Source organism: Molothrus ater, chromosome 12 (genome assembly GCF_012460135.2).
Source record: "Molothrus ater isolate BHLD 08-10-18 breed brown headed cowbird chromosome 12, BPBGC_Mater_1.1, whole genome shotgun sequence".
Lineage (NCBI taxonomy): Eukaryota > Metazoa > Chordata > Aves > Passeriformes > Icteridae > Molothrus > Molothrus ater.
This window is the reverse complement of record NC_050489.2, coordinates 20,183,579-20,196,733: the sequence shown is the minus strand read 5'-3', so window position 1 is coordinate 20,196,733 and position 13,155 is coordinate 20,183,579. Positions and strand designations below refer to the sequence as shown.

Sequence of the window (13,155 nt, the reverse complement as noted above, 5' to 3'; positions counted from 1 at the left end):
GGTTCATGATAAATTCTGGGTAGCAACAATAATTTATAAGGAAGTGTTTGGCTTTATTATTCCTTCCTACATTTGGATCAGAGGAAGAGGCCTCACTTACATGATTACATTAAATACAGGCTGTAGGCAGGGTAGCTGAATATAATACAAGAAACCCAGTCCTGTGATGAACTCACAGGCATAAGTGAGGATTTAATTTAATTTTTCCAAGTCTGGTCTGGTTGTCAGCTGAGAAACTTGTTGCAGCTTGAGGTGTGTTACAACTCAAAGGAGAGAAACCCGGGGTGTCAGTGCCTCTGCCTGCAGGCACAGGCTGGAAGTGGAGATGGTGTGTCCTAATTCCACATGTACAACTGAAATAGAATCACAATACAGCACATTCAGAGCAGAAAGGGTAAGTTCATCATCACCCTTGGTTTCTCACATCTTCCTCCCCTGTGAGGCAGCCCCAGGCCCAGGCTCTCCGTGATGTGGAAAAGGCCCTTCAGATATTTGAGAGCACCAGGAAGATCCCAACCTCTGTGATAGAAGCCAGGTACTGTGTGCTTCTCAGCTCCCCCTGGGGTTAGCTGGAATCATAATAACAACAACAACAATAATTGTAGAAGCCAAGTCTGAATCAAAATAAGGAAACAAGAAAAATTGAGGATGTGAGCAAGGGAGGTTTGGGGAAGCTCTTCCCACTTCCTGAGGAGTCATCTCAATAGAGGACATTTGTGGGGAGAGTGAAAAGGCACATTCCCCTGTGCAAAAGAAGTCCAGAATTATTACAATAAAAAGCAAAATGAAATAAATTTAAAACCATTGGCTAATCTGAACCTGGTTTGTCTGTGGTTATGCACATTACCATGGGCATGTTGTATTTGCAGGAGCCAAATTAGCTCCTGAGGTGTGGAGATGGCCCTTTGGACCTTTGGCATGGTTAATACTTTGCTCTGTTTATTTTCTCAGCATTTTCAGACGCCCATATTACACTTCCTGGTTCCTTCCAGCTCTGCTCACGCCCCGTGTGGTCAGTATTTGGCTTTTTTCTCTCCCCTCCCATCAGCTGTGTGTTTGTACACAGATAATTTGCCCCTGCCCTGCCTTTTCCTCTCTTGCAGCTCCCAAAAACCCCAGATGGACGAATGGCTTTTATAGACTCCTTGAAGAGGTATTCACACATCCCAGTGTTGTTTTCTGTGCTGCTGGGCTTTTTTTTTTTGGGGGGGACATTTGATATCAGATTATCAGAGGCTTTGACACCTTGGTTACAGCCAACCTCTTGGCAGGGCTTGATGGCTTGCAGGTTGTGCATGGAGGAGTTTATCTGTGTAGTCTTCAGGTGTGTAATCAGTCCTCTGGCCACTGAAACAATTATTTGGGAGCCCTTCTGGCTCCAGGCCAGGTACATTTTTATGCAAATCTTGAAGGACACAGCTGAATGTAAAATTTCCCCAGGAACAGGAGCTCCCTCTGTGAAAGGCTCTTTGGGAGGGGGTAAAGGGGGAGTGAAAGATGAGACTGAAATGTCTGCTAATGCTCAAGGGGCACCAGGGTGATGCCTCAGGAGGACACAGCCCCTCTCAGGACTCCAGCTTGCCCTGCCTGCATGTTTCAAAGTGCTTTTCTGCACTGCAGGAGCAGCTTTAGTTTACATCCAGTAGTTCCTCTGTAACCTCTCATGAAGGAAGAATGTTTGCAGCACTGCCTGCAAATGAGGTGCTTGGCCCTGCCTTGTCATTCCAGTCTGGCTCTAAAATTAAAGGCTGGATCATTTAGTGAAATTAAAGTAGTGGGGGAAGCAGCTGAGTTCTGGGGAGCCTCCTGGGAGTGCTCTTAGCGCTGAGTGCCTGCCCTGCAGAGGGGAGGTCACACCTTGGCCTCAGCACGTTCATGTTTTACATCTGTGAGTGCTGCATCTCACAGCTCACACTCTTATGGGATCTTGGACATCAACTAGATATGAAACAGGCATGAAAAGATTAATTAATGGCATGTACACTACTGGGTTTGTGTGTGCTACACCGTGTGCAATGCTTGCTGTGAGAGACCTGGGTAGAAATCTCTGCCCCCCCATGTCAGATGATTAAAAAGGCTTCAGATGCTCTTTATGCTTCAGAGTCCCTCTAATTACATTTCACAGAAGGGCTGTTGTTTGTGCTTATTTAATAAAGGCAGTTTGTGGTTATGCAGGGTAATAAATCTCTTCTTTTTCACAGAGCTGACAAAATACCTTCAAACTTGTACTCCACATACCTGCAAGCCTGTCATGTCATGAAAGAGAAGGTGTTACAAGGTAAAAAATGCAACATTTACTATGGATCAATGTGAAATGGTAATTTTTCCACTGCTGCCCTCCTGAATTGAACATTTTCAAAGATTTATGGCCGAATAGGTATTTAATCCACATAAATAAGTGTTAATGTTGTATTGAGGTGTTCAATTCTTACTCCTGCAATGACTTTTTCTGCCAGCCCTGCCTGGGTGGGATTTTTGCAGTGCCTGGGAGCCCTGTTCTGTGCTGAGGCTGCAGATGCTGCCTGAGCCTGAGCTGGCTGAATTCCACCCCCAAGACCTTTCCATGAATCAGCACTGCAGCCTGGGCTGGGGATTGCTGTGCTGGGAGCCTGCTGTGCTGATCCCCTGGGCAATGACACTTGTGCTGCCCTGGCATCCTCTTCTGAGAGGGGATTAGGGAGATCTGGGGGGGCAGGAGGGGCTGGGAAAGGATTGCAGCTCCTGCTTTGCACATGTTTGGGTGGGAGGTGAGCCCGGGCCCCAGCACTGCAGCTTTACTGGGCAGGACTATGGATATTTAATGAGGAAATTTAATGAGGGTATTTAATGAGGATATTTAATAAGGATATTTAATGAGGGTATTTAATGAGTTCTGCTGTTCCTGTCAGCAAGTGGGTGCTTCAAACACACCTTCTAAGGGTTTGCACACAGTGCAAAGGTCAGGCTGGGCTGCAGGGAGGCTCCCCACAGCGTGGTGGGGAGAATTTACAGATTCATGCTCTGATTTTGAGATCAATGTGTGGCCGAGCCCTGCTGGGGCCTCTGGGGCTTCCTGGAGATGCTGTGGCTGCAGAGGCGTGGCAGAGGCAGCCCTGGGCACCGCGGATGTGCAGCGGGATGGGGATGGGATGGGATGGGATGGGATGGGATGGGATGGGATGGGATGGGATGGGATGGGATGGGATGGGATGGGATGGGAGGGGATGGGATGGGATGGGATGGGATGGGAGGGGATGGGATGGGATGGGATGGGATGGGATGGGATGGGATGGGATGGGATGGGATGGGATGGGATGGGATGGGATGGATCCCTGCCAGGATGGGATGGGATGGATCCCTTGTTGCTGGGATGGATTCCTGCTGGGATGGGATGGGATGGATCCCTCGTTGCTGGGATGGATCCCTTGTTGCTGGGATGGACCCTCAGGGTCCCGGCAGCCATGCAGGGTCCCCGCGCTGCCGCTGGGCTCTGGTGGCGCTGCCCGGGCCCTGTGCCGCCCTCCTGAGCAGCCTGAGCCCTGTCCCCTCCTGTGCCCTGAGCTCTGATCCTGTCCCTGTGCCCTGCCCCATCCCGGGTTCGGCACACAGGGCAGGGCTGAGCTCTGGGCAGCCCCAGACCCCGCTGTCAGTGCTCATCCTGCTCACACTGGTGTCAGTGGGCTCCAACACCTCATTTTACAGCCAGTATCAATGTCAATTGATATTGTTATTTGTTATTTGGTTTTTATTTGTTTGCTTTGTTGTTTGCTGGTCTTGCTGCTGGCCCCTGTACAAGGAGCTGTTCCTGCCTAACAAACTCTGGGGGGTTTGGGGCTGTGGCAGTCACTGCTGGCATCTCTTTCTAGTGGGAAAAGGAATTTCCTTTTATTCCTTCTCTTAAACAAGAAGGCAGAGTAGCATGGGAGATCTGGAGAAGCTGATGCTGTACCCATGCTGTAATGTCTGTCTGCATTCTGAGCCTGACCCCAGTCTTGAGGACAGCAGATGTTTCTGTGAGGGGCAGAGCTAAAGGAAGTGCGAAGAAAACTCTGAAAACAAAACTTTTTCGCCTCTCGCCTTTAAAAACCGAATTCCTTTTTGCAACTAGGCACAAACCCATAAATGATTAATTAAATAGCACACTCTGAGTGTAAAAACAAAGCTCTGTGTGTGGCAGACTGACAGTTTGGGGTTTGGTTCAAGCTTCAGGAAAGGTAAATTCTGCTCCTGCAGAAAGTGCAGGCAGAGATTGCTGAATGCATTTCCTCTCCTCCCTGTCCAGATGACTCCAATGCAGATCCCAGCCATTCCAAGGAGCCTTTGGAGCAGCTGAAGGCTGAACTGGCTGAGCTCAGGACTCTGGTTGTGGAGCAGGCTCAGTGGGAAGGTATGAGGGAGCTGCTTCTCATCAACTGTCGCAAAAACTGCCTGAATAAAGTGTGGCTGGTGCTGGCCAAAGGCACAGCAGGAGCTGCTGCCACTGGCACCTGGTAATCCTTCAGAGCTGATAATCCTTCCAGCTGTGAATATGTACATGTGAATGTCTGATGTACCCCTGCCTCATCTGGGGCTTATCTTTGTGATAACCACACCAATCTCTGCTGCCCCACTCCTGGGGCTCACCTGGTGACTGGGCCCCCTTTGGAAAGCATTTTCCCCTCTGGTGAAAACTGCTCCTGGGGTGTGTTGGTAATTGTACTGGTAAAAAAATAATGCTGAGGATGCTGATCCACCGTGTCCCAGCCAACATCTTTTGCTTATTAAAGCTTTTCCTGACATCCTTTGACTCTGACTGATTCAAGTTTGTATTCTGCTTGTTCTTGCTGCTGTGGGGGGTTGTGAACGCTTCACACCCGCTCTCCTGGTCCCCCTGTCCCCACAGAGGTGGCCGCTCAGCTGGCCGTGGTTTCGGACAGACTCCGCGGTGCCCTGGGTGACGGCAGCGAGGACAGCGAGGACAGCGAGGCTGCCCCTTGCAATTCCCGGCTCCAGGTGGCCGTGCCTGCCCCGGGGCTGGCAGGGTGTCCCCAGAGGGTGAGTACCAGCTGGCCGGGTGGGGCTGGGCAGGGAAATGCATCTGCATGGGAGGTGGGAGAGGCTGCTTTGTCTGCAGGAAATGCACTTCTCCCTGCACAGACTATTCCTGGGTTTTAACCACCTGGAAGTTGCTGGATGATGGGATCTGGGGATATTTCCTAAAAGGCTTTCCTCAGCAGCCTTGCCTGGGTGTTTGTTGTGTGCTGGGGTCATTCCTGGGCTGTTATGGGCTTAATTTTCCATCCTTAGTGGCAGTGGACCTGTGTTGCAGACATCTTTTATGAAAAATCCTTTCCTTAGGATTTTTCCCTCCTGAGAAGCTGAGAGGCCTCAGGAACAAAATGTAACCAATGGTTATCTGCTGCTGTGGAATGCAACAGGTGCATCTGGGATTGGTCTCATGTGGTTGTTTCTAATCAGTGGCCAATCACAGTCCAGCTGGCTCAGATTCTGTCAGAGCCACAAACCTTTGTTATCATTCCTTTCTATTCTTAGCTTAGCCAGCCTTCTGAGGAGAACTTTTTCTTCTATTCTTTTAGTATAGTTTAATGTGATATATATCATAAAATAATAAATCAAGCCTTCTGAAACATGGAGTCAAATCCTCGTCTCTTCCCTCAACCTGAGACCCCTGTGAACACTGTCACAGACCTGTACAGCTTGGAGTGAATCTCATTGACCAATTTCTTTCCTTGTTTTAGTGTCAGGAAATGTAATACACACAAAGCAGAAAACCAGGCTCAGGCATGCAGCCTGACAAGCAGGAATCAGCAGTGTGGGGTTTATTCCAGGTTTATTCCTGGTGCTCTTTATTTCAGGTTGTTGATCTTCTGCTGACATCATTCTGCCAAACCCTACTAGCTGCTTCCTCTTTCAACCCTCCTGACAGGTAAGATGGGAGTGGGAGAACCCAAACTGGGTGATAACAGAATTCCAGCCCCTGTGCAGGGCTGAGGAGGGGCTCTGGCTGTTCCCAGCCCTGGTGCCAGGCTGGCAGTGCAGGTGGAGTGTCTGCACTCCCAGAACCAATGCACTCTGAGGCACAGCAGTGCGTAACACAAGTTTCTTGGTTGTTGCAGATCCCTTCAGCACAGTGGCCTTTGTCTCTCTGTGCTCTGTGCCAGGGCTGGACACCCCACAAAGTGCTGGGGGCTCTGCGTGGGGGATGGCAGTGGAGCCAATCCCTTTGGTGCTGGAATTCCTCCCCTGGCAGGGGCTGGGTGGGCTCTGGGTGGGCTCTGGGTGGGCTCTGGGCTGGCTGAGGGGCAGAGGCAGCAGTGCCTGCCCTGGAGCTGGAGCTCAGCTCCTCCTCCTCCTCCTGGAGCAGAGCCTGTAAACCTCATGGGCAGCATGTCAGTGGAAGATCACTTTGTTGGGCAACAAGGGCGTGCTGAGGAGCTGGCTGGGCTCCCAGCTGCCCTCCCTGTGCCTGGGCAGCCAGAGCATCCTTCCCTCTCTTGCACTGCTCTGCCCTGGAGGAGCTGAATCACTGTGTAAAACCTGACTGAAAACTCCCTGTGACAAACAGAGTCCCGGGAAGTGGTGTCTGAGCACAGCTCCCACCTGGCCTGCTCTGAGGATGGGTTTTCTTATCTGGGTGGGAAAATCCCTCCCTGCCCTGTTTTACAGCAGGGCCTTGCCACAGCAGTTCCTTCTTGCTTTGTGATCCCGTTTATTGCTGTGCCTCTGTTCACCTGTGCCCCAGGCAGCTCCTCCTGTCCTTATTGTCCCCCCAGAGGCCACTTTGGCCATGGGAGATGCCAGCAAGGGTTTGAGGTGCCCACAGTGCCATCCATTGTGTGAGGCTGGGGGCTCTGCCCAGGTACCCCAAGGTGCCCCTTGCTCTGAGCCCTGGAATGATAATTGTGCTGTGTTTACAGACAGGCCTGGAGCAGCTCCAGGCTGTTTAAGCATCTTTAATTACCTGTTCCTGTGTTGGGGATGGGTTTAATGAGCTTGTGGTTTCCCCTGCTGCAGGCAGGGCCCGTGCCTCTCCCTGCTGGTGAAGATGATGTGTGGACACAGGAATCTCCTGCCTGCACTCCTGGCCAGGCTCTGCCAGCTCCTTTATCACCAGGTCAGCTTTCCAGCCAGCAATCCTGCAGAATTCCATCCTTCCCCATTTCCTCACCTGGGGGCATGGACCTGTCTGGGCTGAGCTGTGGGAGACCTCACTGCCCTCCAAAAAAAAAATATCCCTCCGAAAATATATCCCTCCAAAACCAAAAAACTCCAAAAAATACCCCTCAAAAAAATATCCCTCAAAAAAAGAAACACCCTCCAAAAAATACCCCTCCAAATAATTATCCCTCCAAAAAATACCCCTCCAAAAAATACCCCTCCAAAAATAACACCCCTTTAAAAAAACTCAAAACAAACCCCTCCAAAAATATCCTTCCAAAAAAATTACCCCTCCAAAAAAATACCCCTCAAAAAAAAAAAAAAAACCAAACCTCAAAAAACAAAAAACAAAACAAAACAAAACAAAAAAAAAAAAAAAAGAAACCTCCAAAAATACCCTCTTTTGGTCAGGGAGTATGAAGCTGCCCTCAGGAACACGAGGGGAATTTTTCCCTACAGAAACGATGCTTGTGGAAGGTTAATGCATTCTGAGACATTTGAACAGAAGCTAAAATAGGCAAGTTTAGGGAAGAGACAAAAGAAAAATGGTAGAATGCTTCATTCCTGAGCTTCCACGTTGAATAATTCAGTTGTAAAAGTTTAAAAATAAAGCTGAGGTACCCCTGTCTGGGCTGCAGCACTGCAGGGTTTTGTTATTAAAGAATTGCTTGGTTTATTCCCTCTACCCTGTGATATTGCAAGGGTGAAAATAACAGGCTGATAGATGAAATTAGCTGTCAGAGAGGCTAAAAAGCCTTGAGAGTCCCCAAACCTGAATTTACAGTGAATTATTTCAAGTTCCTGCATTACAGAAAGCTCCAGTTCTGCTGTGGGTTGTCTCTCATCTGCTCGATTTTTGCTGCACTGCTGGGGATCAGAAACAATGTTCTGCTCCTTCACTAAGTCTGAGTATTTTCTGAAAGGTGTTTTGGTACAAAAAAAGGTTTTTCAGAAAGGTGTTTTGGAACAAAATGTTACAATAATACAAGTGAAGCATTACAGTGTCAAATAAATTTTAAATGTTACAAAGAGACAAAAGATAAGAATTTTACCAGTGAAATGTTACAAAGTTACCAAAAATATCTTTCCTGCTCTTCACGTTTTTTACCTCGCAGGGTCCTTCCCTGGGTGCTGCTCACATTTTAGGACTGGCAGCTTTTGTGATCCACTTAAGTGAATGCAGAGCTTTAATTCCTGCAGTGGAAGCCGATTTTGGGGCCTCTCGGGCTGTTCCTGGAAAGGCCCTTTCTGTCTCAGAGTACTGGAGCTCCTTGCTGGTGTGCAGGACAGAAGAGTCATTTGTCTTCTGCTTGAGGTGAGGTGGGGCATCCCCCCCTCCCTGCTGCCCAAGGTTTTTGGGATGCTGGGAAGGCTCCCCTGGAGGATTTCCAGAGCTTTTGGAGGTGGTTGAACCCACCAGGCAATGGAGTTCTTTCCTTTTCTCTCTCAGGTTTTGCACTGCAGCAGCAGCTTACCTGATGTGCAAGTTTTCCTCCTGCTCTCATGAAGATTTCTGTGCCTTGATTCCTCCTGGCCTGATTAAAAAGGTAAAAAGGAAAAAGTTTTGCTGTAACTTATGAGAAAGTTCGGTCTCAGCCCAACTTCCTGCTGCAGGTCCCTGGGCAAACGTCACTTTCACCAAGAAAACAGAGTAGAAATAAATCTCTGTGCCCTCCCCTCTTAGCCCTGGGTGCCTCTGCTCCCTGGGCAGCTGCACACAAGCACAGGTGGCTCTGGGGATGGGTCTGGGGCAGACACTGTGGTTTTATTCCAGCTGCAGCCCCTCCTGCAGGATTTGCTGGTTTTATTCCAGCCGCAGCCCCTCCTGTTTTTATTCCAGGTGCAGGATTTGCTGGTTTTATTCCAGGTGCAGGATTTGCTGGTTTTATTCCAGCCGCAGCCCCTCCTGTTTTTATTCCGGGTGCAGGATTTGCTGGTTTTATTCCAGCTGCAGCCCTCCTGTTTTTATTCCAGGTGCAGGATTTGCTGGTTTTATTCCAGCTGCAGGATTTGCTGGTTTTATTCCAGCTGCAGCCCCTCCTGTTTTTATTCCAGCTGCAGGATTTGCTGGTTTTATTCCAGCTGCAGGATTTGCTGGTTTTATTCCAGCTGCAGCTCTCCTGTTTCTGTTTTTATTCCAGTTGCAGTTCCTGGTGCCACGGCTGAGCTTGGAGGCTCGGGGATTCCTGTGTGAGGAGGCCAAAAGTGCCCTGAGCTGGAGCTCCCTGTGCTGCCCCTCTCTGAACCACAGGAGAGCCAGCCTGTGCTTGTGGAGGCAAGCAGGTTTCCAGGAGCTCTTGAAGGAAAAGGCATTCCAGGTATGAATCTTTTCCATCACCCACATTCACCCTCTAATTCTCACTTTTTTAGATCTGCCCTTTGCAGTTTCCTTATTGGTGATTAAAAGCTTCTTGTAAGAAGTTAGTGCCTGAAAGTTAGAACTGAATACCTGAAGAGTTGTCTGACAGCTGAGTCGTGTGGGCTGGGTGTTGTTTGATGGGGATGATAAGGTGGAGAGAGAAAACCAGAGGTAAAACTTTTGTGTCCTACTTCTTGGAAAGGCTTGGCAAGCTCAGGAAGTGCAGAGCAGAGGCCTGTCCATCACCCTGCTCCCTGCTGTGCTCTCTGGGAAGTGGTGGAGAGGCAAACAACTGGAAATCCTTGCTTTTCTGGTGCTTTGTGTAATGGCAATGTTCCCCTGAGCCAGCCTGGCTCAAACCATCCCAGCTTTTCCCTTTGTGCCACCCTTGCAAAGTCTCTGATTTGACAGAGTCTCTTTTTTTAACTACTTCCTCTAGAACCAGTTTGTGCAGAGGGGTTGGTGGTGTTCCTGGAATGGCTCCTTGTGCCTGGCTCAGTGTCCAGGGCTGTGTTCCAATCTCCCTTTGGTGCTCACCCTGTCTGACTGAGGGCCTTGCCTCATTTTGCCTTCATTTCTAATAACACAAGTTCACCCTGGTGCCTGGGCCTGAGGTGCTGAGTGTGTTTGGAAATGTCAGAGGTGGGGGTGTGAGACAGGCTTCATGGGATCCCATGGAGTTTGGAAGGCCAGCAGGGTTTGGTTTTAACTTGAATTTTAATTTTTTGGTAAGAGGAACAGCACAGGAACTTCCTTGGGTTGATGTCTCTTGTTTCATGTCTCTCAATCCACATGGGATTGTGTCTGGAGATGAAGTGAGGTGGGTTTTGTGCTCTGCACAAGTTATTTCCCTTGCTGTGCTTCCCTGCTCCTAAATCCTGGCTTTTCCCAGCTGTCTTTCAGGGAGTGGCTGCTGCTGGAGCTGGAGGTGTGCCCTGAAAGGACATTCTCTCTGCTTCAGAGAGGTAAGGCCAAGGGGCTCTGCTGGAAGGGAATGGTCCAAGAGTGTCCCATCCAAATGAGGGAAAAGCCCTGAGGATCAGGGAGTAAATGAGCAGTTGCTGCAGGATACAAATGCCTGTTGCCTGCTGGGGTTTGTCCTGAGTTCAGGCACTGCTGGAATGAGGTGTGTCCGTGTTTCCACTTGAGCAAGGCCAGCTTGGAGCAGCCTGGCCTGGTGGAAGGTGTCCCTGCCATGGCAGGCTGGGACTGGATGGGCTTTAAGGTCATTTCCAACCCAAACCATGCCATGGTTCTGTGGGGCTCACCCTGCATGTGCAGCCCTTCCAAGCCACTTGTCACAAACCCTCCCTGATGCTGGAAGCCAGAGCTGGGTGGGGTCTGCTGGAGGACTCCTTATGTCTGTATTTCCCTGGGGCCTTTATCTGAGCTCACATCACTCACCACTCTTGATGTGTGAGCTTCCCTCTACATCAAGGGAAGGGCAGCATTCCCTCAGATTTCCTCCTTTTCCCCACTGCAGACAGGATTTCCATTACTGGGCCATCTATCAGAGGTACCTCCCTGCACCTTCTGCTGCTGGTGGCTGTGATGGAGACCTGGAGAAGGCCTGTGGAGTCATCCTCAATGCCATCCTGGACTCCTCACACAGGTACTCAGGGCCATGCCTTCCCTTGCTGCGGGTGGCACTGAGGCTGGGCCCTGGGAATTTGTCCCTTCCTGGGGCTGGGGCCACCATTCCCTGCTGCTCTGGCTGAAGGGGCAGTGGGAGGTGGCCCTGGGTGACTCCCAGGCTCTGCTGTGGGTGGCAGAGCTCGGGGGCTGCAGCCACAGAGAGGCCCTGTCTGGCTGTGTGTTTAAAGCTGACTTTGTACTGAGCTCTGTGTGGCCAGGCAGGCAGCAATGCCCCGGGGCCGTGGCTGGAGCTGGAGAACCAGGAGGGAGCTTGGAGGAGAGCCCCTGTCTCAGCTACAGCTCATTCATGGCACAGTGTTTGGGCTCTGTGCTCCTCTGAAGCTCTGACTGTGCTGAGCTCTGCTTTCCCCTGGGCCAGCAGGGGCAGTGCCTCGTGTGTCCCCATTTCAGGCTGGACCTGGGTGCCTGTGCCCCCTCGAGGACGTCGCTCAGCCCCGAGATCCTCTGCAGGCTGCAGGTGACTCCACACTCTGGGGTGGCTGTTTAGTCCTGGAACTTGACCAAAGAATCCCCTCAGGCTCACTGTTGGTGAGGCTCTGAGCTGTGAGCCGAGGTGTGGGGACCTGAGGGGTTTTTCTTGCTGGTCTCTGGTTGCTTCAGAGAAGCAAAGGGGGTTTGGGAGCAGCCTGGTGCGTGGCCCTCACTGGTTTCCCCACCCCCTGCTCAGGAGCTGGTGCTGGAGCTGAGGTGCAGGCCAAAGCTGCTCCCTGGCTGCTCAGCTGCCCAGAGACACTTCGTGTTTGAGCTCCTCCAGGGGAGGCTGACAGGCAGAGATCCAGAGCAGGGATCTGCCCTGGGAGAGCAGCTCTGGAGGCAGCAGGAGCTGCTGCTGCACAGGAGGTGAGAGCAGGCCTGAGCCCTGGGGATGCCTCCAGGGCAGGCTGGGGTGTGCAGTGTCCTCCCCTCTGCTTCCACAGCAGGTGACAGTGACACTGCATGTCATGGGGACAGCTGTGCAAGGGACACTTATTCCCTGGCTCCCACTGGAATTAGCTGTGTGCTTATTCCATGTGCCATCCTGGGCTGCCAGCTGCCCTGGGTGTCACACACCCTCCTGGGAGGCTGATTCTCCCCCTGGCAGTAACCTCAGCTCCCATTCTTCCCTGCCCAAGGATTCTGCTGGGGCTCCCTGCATCCACCCTGGTCACCACGAGCTGGAAGGGGAGCAGAGCAGTGCTGGACTGTGACAGCTTCTTTTGTTTTGTGAACGCTGAGCTGGTAGGTGTTGTGAGCCAAATGGTGATTGCTCCTTGCTAAATGCTCTAGATAAAGACCTTAAATTTGAATTTATGGAAGGAGGTCACATCCAAACAAACCAGAAAATGTGTGGCTGCCCCACCCCTGGAAGTGTTCTAGACCAGGTTGCTCCAGCCTGGTCTATGGAAGGTGTTCCTGCCCATGGTCCCTTCCAACCCAAATCATTCTATGATTCTGTGACTTCATTTGGAATTGTGGTGCCATCTGACACTATAAAGAGCAAATCCTTGGGAGTCACTTTGTTTGGTGAAGTGGCTTACAGACCAACTTACAGTGCTTCTGTGGAGGCCTGGGAGGGGCTGAGCATGAGCCCTTCTCCAATCCCTCTCATGCCAGGGCCTTGAACTGTTTTGCTGTAGAGTGAGGTCCTCCTCATCCTCCTGAGAAGCATCCAGGGACATCCCTGCAGCTCTCTGGGAGGAGGTCATTTGACGTGCAGGTCCCTCAGGACCCTGCTCTGTGCTCCATGAAGAGCTGATTTCTATTTATTCATCCTGACTGGCCTTTCAGGCCCTGCTGTGCTGTCCCATTGGGCACAGCCAGAAGCCTCTGTTCCCCCAGGACTGGATCCATCTGCTGCTGCCACCCTGGGGCAGGGGCTGTCAGCCCAGCTCCCCGGCACTGCCCTGCACACAAACCACCTCCCACCAGCTCAGCTCATGTTCAGCAGTCCCAGGGGGTGCCTCTGTGCTGGCTGAGCCCCGAAATGCTCTTAGGAAATCCTGTTCCAAGGGAAAGGAGCGATG

At 51.1% G+C, this 13,155-nt stretch overlaps 1 protein-coding gene across 1 annotated transcript in view; it reads left to right on the top strand.

Annotated features, from left to right (window-relative positions):
* FANCA (FA complementation group A) overlaps positions 1 to 13,155 on the top strand; it is a 33,564-nt gene that overhangs the window by 13,505 nt on the left and 6,904 nt on the right. The window contains 17 exon segments of the mRNA XM_036390537.1: positions 447 to 535; positions 952 to 1,012; positions 1,104 to 1,153; positions 2,202 to 2,278; positions 4,262 to 4,366; positions 4,862 to 5,013; positions 5,835 to 5,905; positions 6,994 to 7,093; positions 8,253 to 8,452; positions 8,588 to 8,684; positions 9,279 to 9,455; positions 10,389 to 10,431; positions 10,434 to 10,461; positions 10,980 to 11,108; positions 11,543 to 11,609; positions 11,820 to 11,992; positions 12,265 to 12,370. Coding sequence (XP_036246430.1) covers positions 447 to 535; positions 952 to 1,012; positions 1,104 to 1,153; positions 2,202 to 2,278; positions 4,262 to 4,366; positions 4,862 to 5,013; positions 5,835 to 5,905; positions 6,994 to 7,093; positions 8,253 to 8,452; positions 8,588 to 8,684; positions 9,279 to 9,455; positions 10,389 to 10,431; positions 10,434 to 10,461; positions 10,980 to 11,108; positions 11,543 to 11,609; positions 11,820 to 11,992; positions 12,265 to 12,370 — 1,725 coding nt within the window.